Source organism: Canis lupus, chromosome 5 (genome assembly GCF_048164855.1).
Source record: "Canis lupus baileyi chromosome 5, mCanLup2.hap1, whole genome shotgun sequence".
Lineage (NCBI taxonomy): Eukaryota > Metazoa > Chordata > Mammalia > Carnivora > Canidae > Canis > Canis lupus.
This window is the reverse complement of record NC_132842.1, coordinates 82,116,475-82,132,095: the sequence shown is the minus strand read 5'-3', so window position 1 is coordinate 82,132,095 and position 15,621 is coordinate 82,116,475. Positions and strand designations below refer to the sequence as shown.

General features: G+C 40.0%; 1 protein-coding gene across 6 annotated transcripts in view; it reads right to left on the bottom strand.

Moving 5' to 3' along the window:
- FBXO42 (F-box protein 42) overlaps positions 1–15,621 on the bottom strand; it is a 103,003-nt gene that overhangs the window by 51,182 nt on the left and 36,200 nt on the right. For 5 of the 6 annotated variants that reach the window (XM_072828161.1, XM_072828155.1, XM_072828159.1 and 2 more), the window contains one exon: positions 1,955–2,222. In XM_072828161.1, coding sequence (XP_072684262.1) covers positions 1,955–2,204 — 250 coding nt within the window. In that variant the 5' untranslated portion in view covers positions 2,205–2,222. Of the gene's footprint in view, positions 1–1,954; positions 2,223–2,960; positions 2,982–15,621 lie in introns of those variants that run through there. The other variant, XM_072828160.1, reaches the window with a different exon arrangement.

Here is a 15,621-nt window from a genome sequence, read left to right as displayed (position 1 = left end):
GACAGCACTGCCACTATACATTGATGAAGAAAGTAACACAGATTTGTAAAAGCTGAATTTGAGGTAAGATAGCAAGGAATAAAAGACAGGTACTTAATGATAGAACAGGGAGGAAATAAATGATAGAACAAGTCATTGTCTAGGCAATGACTTTCTTCCCCCAGAAGACTTAAGTCTGTGAGTACCAGGTTAGGTAAGGGTCCTCTCCCTTTAAAAAAAAAAAAAAAAAAAAAAGGAGAAAAAGGAAAAAAAAATACACACCCCAAAATAATAAGAATGCCAAATAAAACCAAGAATAAATTCATATATTTGATTAGATCACAGCCCCTCATCTGTGATTTTTCTACCTCTATTTTAGAGACAGAATCATCTACTTCCACTGTGTAGGCAGCCAATCTCTCCTGAAGAGTTCAGTAAGTCTGCAAATAGAAGCAGGCTATGCATACCAGTATTACCATTTATGAGGAAATGAGCACAGGGCCCAGCAAGCAGTTTCAACATAGCTAGCTGATCCCTCAGTCTTCAGGGTGCACTCTGAACAACTGACAACAACCCTATGCCCCAAGAGAACTACCTTGATGAAAGCAAAAGATTTTAAGACTTGCTACGATCTTAAGGTTTTTCTCTGTCATACCTCTGACTGCCTGTTCCTACTAGGAAAGAACAAATTGATACAACCCTTACTTTGATCAAAAATTATTCAACTGGTCTGATCATCTTCATTTAAAAAAACAGCACCCCCCCCACCAAAAAACCCCAAAAAACCAGGCCCTTGGGCAGCCCCAGTGGCTCAGCGGTTTAGCGCCATCTTCAGCCCAGGGTGTGATCCTGGGGATCCGGGATGAAGTCCCACGTCAGGCTCCCTGCATGGAGCCTGCTTCTCCCTCTCCCTGTGTCTCTCATGAATAAATAAATATTTAAAAAAAATAAAAAATAAAAAATTTAAATTAAAAACAGACCCTTTCCACCTAAAATGTAATGAAGCCAAGGGGCACCTGAGTGGCACAGTCAGTTGAGTGTCCAACTCTTGGTTTCCGCTCAGGTCATGATTTTGGTGTCGTGGGATGAAGCCTTGTATCAGGTTCACGCTCAGCAGGGAGTCTCCTTAGGACTCTCTCTGCCCCTCCCCTTCGCTCTTATTCTCTCTCTCTCAAATAAATAAATAAATCTTAAAGTAATGAAGCCAATTAACTGATATCTATTAATTAAAAATACAGCACATCTAGTAATTTCAACAGTTAGCCAAAGTTGAAATCTTGATTAGAAAATGGAGGAAAAATAGGAGAAAATAATTTTTAAAAGTAAAAGATATGGATAGGGCCCATATCACTTAGAGATAAAATTGAGCAGTAAATGTTTGCACAATCCCACATTTGCCACAATTAGCTACTTTAAGAAACAAAATGATATCCTCATAAAGAACATGGACTCTAAAGCCAGACTGCCTGAATGTGAATCTTTGATCCCCCATTTACTACCTGTGTCACCTTGGGTAAATTACTTAACTATGCTTCACACTCCATTTCTTTACCAATCCAGAGTCTCTGTGAGGACAGGAAAGCGGTCACAATACTGCCTGACAACAGTAAGAGGTATATTCATGTTAGCTATACCATTACCCCATATCCATCCCTACTTCACCTGTTCAAGAACAATACAATCTACCCGATCAACTCTAAGAATATAGAGAAAAAGAACACTCGCTTTAAAACTGCAAGTTGGAAAAAAAAAAAAAAAAAAACTGCAAGTTGGATGAGATATCATAAGATTCAAGCTGTTCCTAAAACTAACCAGGATTAAGAGAAAAGGGAAATGCAGAGTTCATTTCTCAGACTAAATTTTAGAATCATAACACATTGAAGGGAGAGAGGGGAAAATGAAATTGGGACCTCAAAAATAAATCATTAAAACATATTTTAAATAAATAAATAAACCTTTCTACTGTCCACAGTACCTTTGATAAGTCGATACCACTGTTTGCAGACAAGAGCTGCAGTTTTGTGTTCCTGGTATGGTGAAAGAAACGACAGGATATACTCCAAAACCTCTTCTGGCAGCTCAGACATAGACCTGTTGTGTCTCATCTCCTCAGCCTCCAGTGCTGGGTGGGGGTCCTCATCCTGCTCCATTGTCCCTTCCAGCACAGCGTCTTCTTGGTCCACAGCCATGAAACTGTCATCTTCACTGTCCGAGGAGCTGGCCATGACATTCCACTCAAACAGCTACAGTGGGAAATGAACAAACATCAGTAAACTCTGTCAGAAGCTCTGAAACAACTCAGGCACACTCTTCCAAGTGGTACATGATTTTCTTTTTAGACCCTCAACATGTAATCTGTTCCTCAGCACTTTCCCACTCTGGCTGTGAGCCACCTTCATTTGTCAGGTAGAGCTCAAAAATTAAGCCCATCCCAAATCTAACAAACCACTAAAGGCTTCTGATTGTATTTTTTAATCTCCATTGTAAACCAGAATGACAGCCGAGTTCTGGTATAACCATAAAATGGGGAAGATGGTTCTAAGGCAAGCATCTGACTGGCAGACAGCAGAGTATAGCAACTAGGCTCCCTTGGCATGACTCAAGACCTCAAACTTCAAAGGAAAAACAAACTGTGGATCCTACAAAGAGTAATAAGAATATTCTGAGGATGTGGATTAAGAAAAGTTTTTCTAGTTTTTATACCAAGACAATTCACTTAAGAGGAAAACAAATGTTCCAAGAATAGGCTTAACTAGCTAAAATACCATATATAAGGCACTATTTATATTGGAAAGCATCAAAACAGATCTAGGGAGTAAAACAACAGAAACAATATATATGCCTATCAATAACATAATAGATAAGTTGTGGTACATTCATACAATGAAATCCACACAATGGAATACAGCAAGAAACTACAGATACCCACACAGATAAATCTCTTAAACATAATACTGAGCAAAAGACAGATGAGTACATACCACATGGCCTGCTTATCTCAAATTTAAAACTAGGCAAAATTAATTCATCTATTCCAAGTGAGTGCCATAGAGGTGCTGGTAAAGTTGTTTCCTGATTTGTTATACGGATGTGTTCAGTCTGTGAAAAATCCACCAAGATGAGTACTTAATGTTTAATGCACTTCTTTCTCTAAAGTTTACCAAACTAAACCATTATCAACAGTTACCTCTCATGAAGTAATTAATTTAAAAAAAATCACTATGGATGATTTTTAACTTTTTTCCATATTCCCTAAATTTTCTAGAAAGAGCACAAAATATGTTAAAATACACACATAGGGGCAAGCAACTCAATTATACCACCCTTCTGATGTTTCATGCAAACCTTGAGATAATAACAGTAAAATGAAGGGAATAGGGTGATTTATGTAAGAAGTGTGTCACAAGTCAGATTCTCTGGGAATTAAATGCTAAAAAAACAAAATTAGGAATGAAAAAGGTTTAATGGGGCGAACTCTTGTGAGAAAAAAAAAAAGAAAAGAAGGGGGATCCCTGGGTGGCTCAGCGATTTGGCGCCTGCCTTTGGCCCAGGGCGCGATCCTGGAGTCCTGGGATCGACTCCCACGTCGGGCTCCCGGCATGGAGCCTGCTTTTCCCTCCTCCTGTGTCTCTGCCTCTCTCTCTCTCTGTCTCTCTCTCTCTGTCTATGATAAATAAATAAATCTTTAAAAAAAAAAAAAAAGAAAAGAAAAGAAAAAGAGGAAGCAGGAATGGGCAGGAGGAACAGAGCTCAATGCACACCTGACAAAGTCTGTCCAACAGAGTTTAGGAACAAGGATGGCCAAATAGGGAGTTCCACTATGGGGTTCATCTATCACTCAGCCACTGGCTGGGGGGTACTCCAAAGCTGAGGCCTACCCTGAAGGGACTAACAACTTTCTTTAGTTATACTCCTTACAGATGGGCAGAAAGTCCTTTCTTGGACATCTGAGTTCATTTTCTTATCTTCTAATATATCTATCCCCTTGACCATACACACCTACTGAGACCATTCACCTTACAAATTTCCAGCATTCCCTCTAGCCCTGTTGCAAAGAATTATTAAATAATGGAACGAGAAGAGTGATCTTGAAATACACTTGGGGCTTTGAGAAAGATCTGAAACATTACAGGGGTGCCTGGCTGACTCAGTCAGTAGGGCATGTGACTCTTGATATCATAAGTTTGAGCCCCACACTGGGTGTACAAATTAAATATATATAATATATTTAATGTTAATGTTAAATATATTATATTCAATATATTTACAAAAATATATTTTAAATATATATATACTTAAATCGGGGGCCCCTGAGAGACTCAGTTGGTTAAGTAACTGCCTTCAGCTCAGGTCACAATCCCAGGGTCCTAGGAACAAACCAGCATTGGGCTTCCTGCTCAGCAGGGGAGTCTGTTTCTCCCTGCCCCTGATCCTGCTTGTGCTTTCTCTCTTGCTCACACTATCTCATAAATAGATAGATAGATAGATAGATAGATAGATAGATAGATAGATAGATAGATAAATAACTATTAAAAAATCTGAAATGTTCCAAAAGATGAGGGGGTGGGAAAAGCAAAGAACAGCAATTTCTTCCCCCCTCATCTCTACCACTCCTGTAACATATATACAAATTATGTACAGCATCTTAAAAACTGGAAGAATGAGAGATGCCTGAGTGGCTCAGTGGCTGAGCATCTGCCTTTGGTCAGGGTGTGATCCTGGAGTCCTGGGATAAGTTCCGCATTGGGTTCCCTGCATGGAGCCTGCTTATCCTCCCTCTGCCTGTCTCTGTCTCTCTCTGTGTGTCTCTTGTGAATAAATAAACAAAATCTTAAAAAAAAAAAAAAACCAGAAGAGTGGCCAGATTAAGGAAAGTGAAAACATCAATCAGCTCATGAAATAGCTTCCAAGAAACTCATCTATCAAATTAGCTCATGATACTGCAATGTATCCTAGAAAAGTGGCTGCTGGAATCTTGATGATGGTGAACAATTGGTGGCTAACCAGAAGTAGTAGAGTAGCCTAAGTCCTCCTAGTTGGGGAAGGAGGGGCAGTGGCAGACAGAAGGTAGTGGCAATCCCCCTCCATTCCCCAAAAGTAGAGGAGTGTTTACTGTAGGTTTAGTGTAATTGTATTAAATTATCCTAGATAGTTACTCCCACCTTGGGTGAGCTGTTTTTCCACATGCTTAAACTCACTAGAGGAAGGCCTTTCCATTTCCAGCCCTAACTCCTAACCTAAAGAGTAGAGTCATGTAAAATATAAAACAAAAAAATTTTTCTGGCAAAACAAGGGTACTTTTTACTCCTGGGAAAAGATTACTTTCCATATTCCTTCTTATTCTTTCCCTTACAAGTTATCATTTCTCACTTCCCACTGGCTATCTTCCCTAATTTATTGACTTTATCATATTTTTAACTCCCACTCGGCTCTCAAATTTACTAGGGAAAAGAGTCCAAAGAAACAGATTCCTTGAGTTTGGCTCCATTTTTCACATTTGATTTAAACATAGCATCTCAAATACAGTTGTTCCTTCACTCAACAGCTTGACAGATTGTGAGGCTAGGGTCTGCGTCAGAACAAACTGAATCAGTGAAGGCTGCAAGAGCTTATTTATAGAATACTATTTTTTTCCCAAGCGAAATAAAAATTTGTTTGGCCCAATAAACAACGTCTTACTCACTTTCCAAATCTTCTCAAAGTACAATTAGCAAGCCGACATAAGGGGACTTGCACTTTTGTAATACCTAGTTTTAAGTAATTCTCCCATTCAATCATTTCCCTGTCCACAAAAGCATCAAACGCAATGCTCCTGAAGGCATGTTTGTGAACTTGGCCCTGAGCACAAATGCCAATGGGAACACACAGCGATGGGCTCAGATGCGATTCCTCTGTAATTACACACCTAGCACCAATTTGCACGGCTCCTCATTTTCACTTCCATGATTAGGTAATGAAATCATCACTCATATTCCCACAGGATATGGAGGCATTCTGAAACAGTTTTTGTTTTCTTCATGCCAAAAGAAGCCATACAAAACAATTCACATGTAGTTATTGTTAATTCACTGAACGTGGTTTTCATGAAGTCTTTTTTTAACTTAAGATTTTTAAAAATATTTATTTATGACACACACACACACACACACACACACACACACACACACACACAGGCAGAGACATAGGCAGAGGGAGAAGCAGGCTCCTCGCAGGGAGCCCGATGTGGGACTTGATCCTGGATCCTGGGATCACGCCCTGAGCCTAAGGGAGATGCTCAATCGCTGTGCCACCCAGGCGTCCCATCCCAGGATTTTATTTCTTAAGTAATCTCTATACCCAATGTGGGACTTGAACCCACAACCCCAAGATCAAGAGTCACACCCTCTATAGGTTGAGCCAGTGAGGTGCCCCCATGAGGTCTTTATTTATTTTTATTTTTTTTAAAAGTAATCTCTATACCCAATGTGGGGCTCAATCCCACCTCCCTGAGATCAAGAGTTGTGTGCTCCACTGACTGAGCCAGCCAGGTGCCCCATCATGAAGTCTTTAAAAGAAATCTTCCTCTGGTCAGCCCCGGTGGCTCAGCGGTTTAGTGCCACCTTCAGCTTGGGGTGTGATCCTGGAGACCTGGGATTGAGTCCCATGTCGGGTTCCCAGCATGAAGCCTGCTTCTCCCTCTGCCTGTGTCTCTGTCTCTCTGTCATGAATAAATAAATAAAATCTTTTTAAAAAAATCTTCCTCTGACCCCTCACTTTGTGTTAGGCCTTCCCCAAGTTTTGGGGACAAACCACAAACTGCAGTCTGAGTTCCTTGAGGGCAGAGACCATGCCTAGCCATCTTGTCTTCCTAGCATAGACATGCAAATGAGTACAAGGTTTATTGAAATTTCTACTCATACTACCCTACCCTTGTGCTGACTTTGCATTATTTTATAATAGGAAATTACATCATCAGTACCATCCAGGAATAGCAGACCCTACCCTTATATGTCACTGGATGCTGCCAAGATATTTTATTGGCCAGAATTAACATATCTCTCTGGTTCCTTGAATTTTGACCTTTTAAGGTGTACACTTGCCTGAGAGTCTGCCAGACTCCTGAGCCATTCCCAACGACCCTTTGCTGGGTCAAGATGGGTGGTACTAAAGAAACAATTTATTTGGCCCAGTAGTATCACTACTATACTATACTATATATAGCATACTATGAGACTACATCCAACTAAATACGAATCACTTTTAAAAATCCAAATACCTTGGTGTGCCTAGCTGGCTTAGTCGGCAGAGCATGTGACTTGATCTCAGAGAGCTCAAGCCCCACATTGGGCACAGAGCTTATTTAAAAAAAAAAAAAAAAAATTCCATATACCTTGCCTATCTGAAGTATAAATTGAGGTTAAGATTTTGAGACTGAGAGGGATGCCTGAATGGCTCAACGGCTGAGCATCTGCCTTTGGCTCCAGGCGTGATCCTGGGGTCTGGGATCAAGTGCCGCATCAGACTCCCTGTGAGGAGCCTGCTTCTCCCTCTGCCTATGTCTCTGTCTCTCTTTGTGTCTCTCATGAATGAATAATAACTTAAAAAAAAAAAAAGATTTTGAGACCAGGAGATCTGGCTACTATTTCTACCTGTAACACTGTGTGACCTAAGCTAGGGCACACAGGACAACATGGGAAAACCCCCTTACCCCTAAGTAATGAAAATTCCCTACCTACTTTATAAAGATTCTGTAAGGGTAGCAGATACCAAAAATTACTCTGAACTCCCTGAAGGAAACTGATTAACTAGTGAAGAGTTAAAATCAATTCACAGAAACTCAGGATGGGAATTAAACTACTTTGTTATCCACGTACAAGTTTTTACCAGATCCTACTACAATATTTGATTAACTGTGTCTTTGATTTCTGACAACTAGACATCTAACAATCCTCTTGAAGTACACGTCTTTATGAAAATCAAAATATGCTTCACTTACTAAAAAGAAGCTGAAGATTTAAAATGCAATCATGATTATTCTTCATAATTTCAAAATACTAAAAAAAATGCAGTAAGGGTAACCTCTCAGTGACAGTAAAATAAAGCATCGAAACTTAACTGAAGAACATGTGGCTGGATTGAATGGATAAGTACCTACAGTCATCCCTCCACATGAGGGCTTCTGAGGCTTCAGGAGCAATGCAGCAACCTCGCACAGATGTCAATGAGGGGTTACCCACCTGGGCAGCACTAATGTCAGCTAAAAGGTATTAAACGCTACTCTTGGGGGGATCCCTGGGTGGCTCAGCGGTTTGGCGCCTGCCTTCTACTCAGGGCGTGATCTTGGAGTCCCGGGATAGAGTCCCGCATCGGGCTCCCTGCATGGAGCCTGCTTCCGTCTCTGCCTCTCTCTGTCTCTCTCATGAATAAATAAAATATATATATACATATAAAAAAAAAACACTACTCCTGAAAGTACAAAATACTGTTATATGCAGATTTACAGAAGACCACAATATGATTCAATCTAAGATGATAACAAGCCTTATTAATATATTACATTATTATCATTATTCTAAGTCAAATAAAAAAGTTATAGAAAATGGTAAAATATAAATTTCTACCTTACTTCATGCATTCAACAAATATCAATGAGACATTTACTGTACGTGAAAATACTGTGCTTACATCTTACAGAAATTAAAAAGGAAAGGACAGGGGTCCCTGGGTGGCACAGCGGTTTAGCACCTGCCTTTGGCCCAGGGCGTGATCCTGGAGACCCGGGATCGAATCCCACGTCGGGCTCCCGGTGCATGGAGCCTGCTTCTCCCTCTGCCTGTGTCTCTGCCTCTCTCTCTCTGTGTAACTATCATAAATAAATAAAAATTTAAAAAAAAAAAAAAGGAAAGGACATGCCAGGGCACCTGGGTGGTTCAGTTGGATAAGCGCCTGACTCTCGGTTTCAGCTCAGGTCATGATCTCATGGGTTGCAGGATCGAGCTCTACATGGGGCTCCACACTCAGTGGGGAGTCTGCTTGAAGATTCTCTCCCTCTGCCCCTGCCCCCACTTGCATGTTTTTTCTCTCTCTCTCTCTCAAGTAAATAAATCTTTTAAAAAAATAAAAGGGGGGGGGGGAACGCCTGGGTGGCTCAGTGGTTGAGCATCTGCCTTCAGCCCAGGGTGTGATCCCAGAGTCCCGGGATCAAGTCCCACGTCGAGCTTCCTGCATGGAGCCTGCTTCTCCCTCTGCCTGTGTCTCTGCCTCTCTCTGTGTATGTCTCTCATGAATAAATAAAATCTTAAAAAAAAAAAAAAAAAAAAGAGGATATGTCACTATTTCCTCTCAAGGACATTAACCTGGTAAGAGCCAAAGACACATAAATAAAGAATACCAACACAGGACAGACCTATGGTACAAACACAGAAGGAGATGGCATCCAATTTGTCTGAGCAGGAAATTACACAAAGGCAAGCATTTCAACTTTAAAGAATATGCAGGATTTCAAAGGATGAAATGAGGGAAGGTGAAGGGAATAAAGATCTTCAAATTACTATCTCTTGAAATGATATTCTCTGCTACTTCCAGAATTACCTTTTGGACAAAGGTAAAAACTATTTGTTACTCTATGGGTGTTATGCAATTTGCATACACTACTTAGTATTTCATCTACAGTAACATAAGCTCATAATCTGGAGACTGCTTAGTTCCTGACAGTCAATGTTTTGACAAATGGTAGAAATAGAATAATTTGGCGTAACTACTGCTGCTATTAGCAAACTGTGAGCTATTTTGACAAGCAAATTCAGAGAGCTATTTCTATACAGGATTCCAAACCTAATAAGAGATATCAGCCACAATAAGCTTTTTAAGTGGTTAACTCATCAATGTGTTATCTAATTAAGACTCCCTTTAAGGAAATCAAAAAGTATTTTGCCAAACTACCCACTTAGTATACTTTTATTCTTTACAACAACGGATATTAAATGAAAGCACTTTATGACTCTTTTATAGCAGCAGAAATGGACCAGTCCTCAGAGCATTCATATTCATATGTAACAGTCAAAGGTTGTTATTACTAACTATATGATCAAGAAAAGTGTGGTTTTGGGATCCCTGGGTGGCGCAGCGGTTTGGCGCCTGCCTTTGGCCCAGGGCACGATCCTGGAGACCCGGGATCGAATCCCACGTTGGGCTCCCGGTGCATGGAACCTGCTTCTCCCTCTGCCTGTGTCTCTCTCTTTCTCTCTGTGACTATCATAAAAAATAAAAAAAAATTAAAAAAAAAGAAAAGCGTGGTTTTATATCATGAATGGAAATAATATAACAGAACTTTATTTTTTTTTATTTTTTTTTTAAATTTATGATAGTCACACACACAGAGAGAGAGAGAGAGAGAGGCAGAGACATAGGCAGAGGGAGAAGCAGGCTCCATGCACCGGGAGCCCGACGTGGGATTCGATCCCGGGTCTCTAGGATCGCGCCCTGGGCCAAAGGCAGGCGCTAAACCGCTGCGCCACCCAGGGATCCCTAATACACAAATTTATATTTTGTGAGAACTTGAATTTTTTTATTTCTCTTGAATTTTTAGATTTTACAAAAAGAGTAATAATGTTCAAAATATAGAATAATTAGGATTGTAATAATTTAACATCTAACAGTAATTTAAACAAAAGGCTTTCATTGGAAATACAGTATGAATCAGAGGAGTCACGATTACAAAGTCGCATTATCTTTTTTTGTTTTTATTTATTTATTTATTTATTAATTTTTATTTTTAATTTTTTTAATTTTTTTACAAAGTCGCATTAAAAGGTACATTATACTGGGTTTGGAAATTTTCTCCCTCTCAAAAAAATTACTTAAGAAAGTAAGAAAAGGGATCCCTGGGTGGCGCAGCAGTTTAGCGCCTGCCTTTGGCCCAGGGCGTGATCCTGGAGACCCGGGATCGAATCCCACGTCAGGCTCCCAGCGCATGGAGCCTGCTTCTCCCTCTGCCTATGTCTCTGCCTCTCTCTCTCTCTCTCTCTCTCTCTCTCTCTGTGACTATCATAAATAAATAAAAATTAAAAAAAAAAAAAAGAAAGTAAGAAAAATGCAAAAGGATGAGATAACCATACTGTAACAGTTAGTAAACTGTATTCACTCAAAACTGACTGTATCAGGCTATAGAAATGCTCATAACATACCTACATCTCCCTCTATGCTCCCACAATACTAAGTATCTGTCAGCAGTACTAAGCATTACTACACTGCAGTCATCTGCCTCCTCCCCTCCCCTTAAGGCCACAAAAGAAAATTGTTTACAGCAACCATACAAGAGCTTAGGAATAAACAAGCAAATACAACTTGATGAATTCATTTTAGAGTCAACAACAAAACCTAAATGTTAATTCCTACATATTCTGATGGAAAAAAACTTCCTTATCAAAAAGTAAAAAAAAAAGGGGGGGGGGGATCCCTGGGTGGCTCAGCAGTTTACCACCTGCCTTTGGCCCAGGGCCCGATCAGGGAGACCCGGGATCGAGTTCCACATCGGGCTCCCTGCATGGAGCCTGCTTCTCCCCCTGCCTGTGTCTCTGCTTCTGTCTCTCTCATGAATAAATAAAATCTTTAAAAAAATATATATATATACAGAACCTAAGCAAATCATTACTATCTTGAAGATGTTCAGATTTTTCTGTGATTATGCACCTTCCTTCTGATGAGAGAAGTGTGCACAAACCACTGCAGGCCAGAATTTTCTTAGCCTTTTGCAGAAAGATTCTATCACAATGGTTCCCAGATTTAATGAATTTCACAGATCAGTAATTTTTTTTCAAGTGACATACGGTCAACAAATTTTTATATTCCCAAATAAGGACAAGGGGGAAAAAAAGGGACACTTCCTTTTGAAGGAAATACTTAAACAAGTATTTACTTGTATCAAGTAAAAAGAATTTGTTTTAAAAAGTACCCCTTTCATTGAAGTAGATCTGCAATGGATGAGTAAACCAGAAAGCTGTTAGCCTTTCTTAAAACTGAAGTCATGAAATGGTGATTGCTTAATCATTGACCATTGCTGGTCAATCCTTAATGCAGGGGAGACTTTTGTTCTCTTTATTATTTCATTCTTTTACTGGATCTTGAAGTTTTCTACCTTACATAATTTTGGAGTGAAGTTTAAACTTGTTCTTTTTGTGTGTTTGAAAGTAGGACAAAATAGCATCTTGTGTGAGAACCCAATGCTTAAAACGTTATCTTCTATGTAAAGTTTTGAAAACTGTATGGTATGCCTGTAATACCCCCAATAACAGTAATAAAGGGATGCCTGGGTGGCTCAGTGGTTGAGTGTCTGCTTTTGGCCCAGGGCGTGATCCTGGAGTCCCGGAATCGAGTCCCACATCGGGTTTCCTGCATTGAGCCTGCCTCTCTCTCTCTCTGTATCTGTCATGAATAAATAAATAAAATCTTAAAAAAAAATAACAGTAATAAAATTGGACTGATATATTCAACTGCAGTGCTAGTTAAATCTTATTAAAAATATAGATCTTGGGATGCCTGGGTGCTCAGTGGTTAAGCGTCTGCCTTTCGGCCCAGAGTGTAATCCTGCAGTCCCGGGACCGAGTCCCAAATCAGGCTCTCTGCATGGAGCCTATTTCTCTCTACCTGTGTCTCTGCCTCTCTCTCTCTGTGCCTCTCATGAATAAATAAATAAAATCTTAAAAAAAAAAAAAAAAGAGAGACAGAGAGAGAGAGACCTTAGGAAATTTAGTGGGGAAAACAGTTTAAAAAAAAAAAATTGTAAATTTAAAAGCATTGTATAAAAAAGCCAACTAAAGAAAAGAGTGGCAAGGGTTTTTTTTTTGTTTTGTTTTTTTTTAAGATTTATTTACTTTAGAGCTATGTGTGTAAGTGGGGTGATGGGGAAGCAAGGCAGAGGGAAAGAGAGTCTTAAGCAGACTCTGCACTGAGCGCAGGGCTTGATCTCATGACTCTGAGATTAGGACCTGAGCTGAAATCCAAGAGTCAGACACTGAATCAACTACGTCACCCAAATGCCCCAAGAACAATTAAGATACTTCTAAAAGAAAGTTAAAAATAGAATTGCCCTATGATCCAAAAATCATAGGTGCCCTAGAGATTAGAAAATGTTAAATGGCTCATCATAAATTGAAAGTTTTCAGAGGATATATACCTTGATTAAGGGTACTTACCCATTACGTAGATGACATCTGTGTAGCTCGGTTCTCTTTTTAAGATTTTATTTATTTATTCATGAAAGATATATATATATAGGCAGAGGGAGAAGCAGGCTCCATGCAGGGAGCCTGATGCAGGACTCAATCCCAGGACTCCAGGATCATGTCCTGGGCCCAAGTTAGGCGCTCAACTGCTGAGCCACCCAGGCATCCCTTTGTAGCTCATTTCTGTTTTGTCAATAGTCTAAGTTTAAATTATGTGGGTAATGAAAGCTATAGTTGATTCTGGCTTCTGTGTTCTCTTAGGTGAAGTGTAAATTTCTAGAAAAAGATAGGATTTACAAAACTGACTCCAGAAGAAACAGAAAACTCAAGTAGTCTTATTCTTTAAATAGCATAGTGTTTACTTTTGGTTGAGTCTGAGGTGGGTAATGAGAGGGGCACACAGAAGCTGAATATATCCTGGTCATGCCTTATTTCCTAACATGGATGTGGGTACAAAGTGGTTCGTTTTATTATCTTTTGAGTTGTGCATCTGTGTCCTATACAGTTTTTTTTAAATTGTAGTAAAATATATGTAACATAAAATTTACCGTTTTAATCATTTTATTTATTATTATTATTTTTTTAAGATCTCACCCATTTATTCATGAGAGACAGAGAGAGAGAGAGAGAGAGAGAGAGAGAGAGAGAGAGAGAGAGGCAGAGACACAGGCAGAGGAAGAAGCAGGCTCCATGCAGGGAGCCTGATGTGGGACTCAATCTGGGACTTCAGGATCATGCCCTGGGCCGAAGGCAGGCGCTAAACCGCTGAGCCACCTAGGGATCCCCATTTTAATAATTTTTAAGTGTTAAGTGGCACTGAGTATATTCATATTGATGCCCATCACCACTATTCATCTTCCTTGACTAAAATTCCATACCTATTAAATAATAACTCTCTGTTCTCCCTCAGCCCCTGGCAGCCACCATCTGCTTTGTGTCTAGATGTATTAACTACTGTAGATACCTATACAAGTAGAATCCTGCAGTACTTACCCTAGTATGTCTGGCATGTTCACTTAGTACAATGTCTTCAGGCTCCTTCCATATTGTAGAAGGTGTAAGAATTTCATTCCTGTTTAAGGATGAATAATATTCCCTTGTGTGTATATACTACATTTTGTTTATCCATTTATCAGCTGGACATTTAGGTTATCTCCACCTTTTTGCTATTATGAGCAATGTTGTTGTGAACATAGGTGTACAAATAATGTTTCAGTCCATCCTTTCAGTTCCTTTGGGCATATAATCAGAAATGGAATTGCAGGATATGGTAATTCTAAATTTTTAAGGAACTACCATACTGTTTCCCATGGCTGCACCTCTGTATGATTTTTTTTTTTTTAATTTTTATTTATTTATGATAGTCACACAGAGAGAGGGAAAGACACAGGCAGAGGGAGAAGCAGGCTCCATGCACCAGGAGCCCGACGTGGGATTCGATCCTGAGTCTCCAGGATCACGCCCTGGGCCAAAGGCAGGCGCCAAACCGCTGCGCCACCCAGGGATCCCTCTGTATGATTTTGTATGTATATTTTTGGCTGTTAAAAATTAATTTTAAAAAAACAAAGACGGGGGATCCCTAGGTGGCGCCGCGGTTTGGCGCCTGCCTTTGGCCCAGGGCACGATCCTGGAGACCCCGGATCGAATCCCATGTCGGGCTCTCGGTGCATGGAGCCTGCTTCTCCCTCTGCCTGTGTCTCTGCCTCTCTCTCTCCCTCTGTTACTATCATAAATAAATAAAAAAAAAAAATTAAAAAAAATAAATAAATCTAAAAAAAAAAAAAAAAACAAAGACGGGGCAGCCTGGGTGGCTCAGCGGTTTAGCACTGCCTTTGGCCCAGGGCGTGATCCTGGAGTCCCAGGATCGAGTCCCATATCAGGCTCCCTGCATGGAGCCTGCTTCTCCCTCTGCCTATGTCTCTGCCTCTCTCTCTCTCTCTAATAAATAAATAAAATCTTAAAAAAAAAATAAAAATGAAGAAAAGACTCTATCTTTCCCTTCTCTGATTATCCTCTCAAATTTGATGTCTTTCTAGGTAATTTTTCTATGCATTTATATATATGGAGACTGTGTGGATTTATAATTTGTATTCATTTGTTGTTGGACTGGCTGTGGAAGAGTTGTTTGAGTGCTTCATTAAAGATAAAATGACTGGGATGCCTGGGTGGTTCAGCAGTTGAGTGTCTACCTTTGGCTCAGGGCATAATCCTGGAGTTCCAGGATCGAGTCCCACATCGGGCTCCCTGCAGGGAGCCTGCTTCTCCCTCTGCCTGTGTCTCTACCTCTCCCTCTCTGTGTCTCTCTCATGAATAAATAAATAAAAATCTTAAAAAAGTAAATTAATTAAGATAAAATGACGGAGATTCAACCCCACCTCCCTCCCATCCACCTCCATCCCTCCACTGTAAGCCCCAGAGATTTTGATTTGGTTGGTTTGAA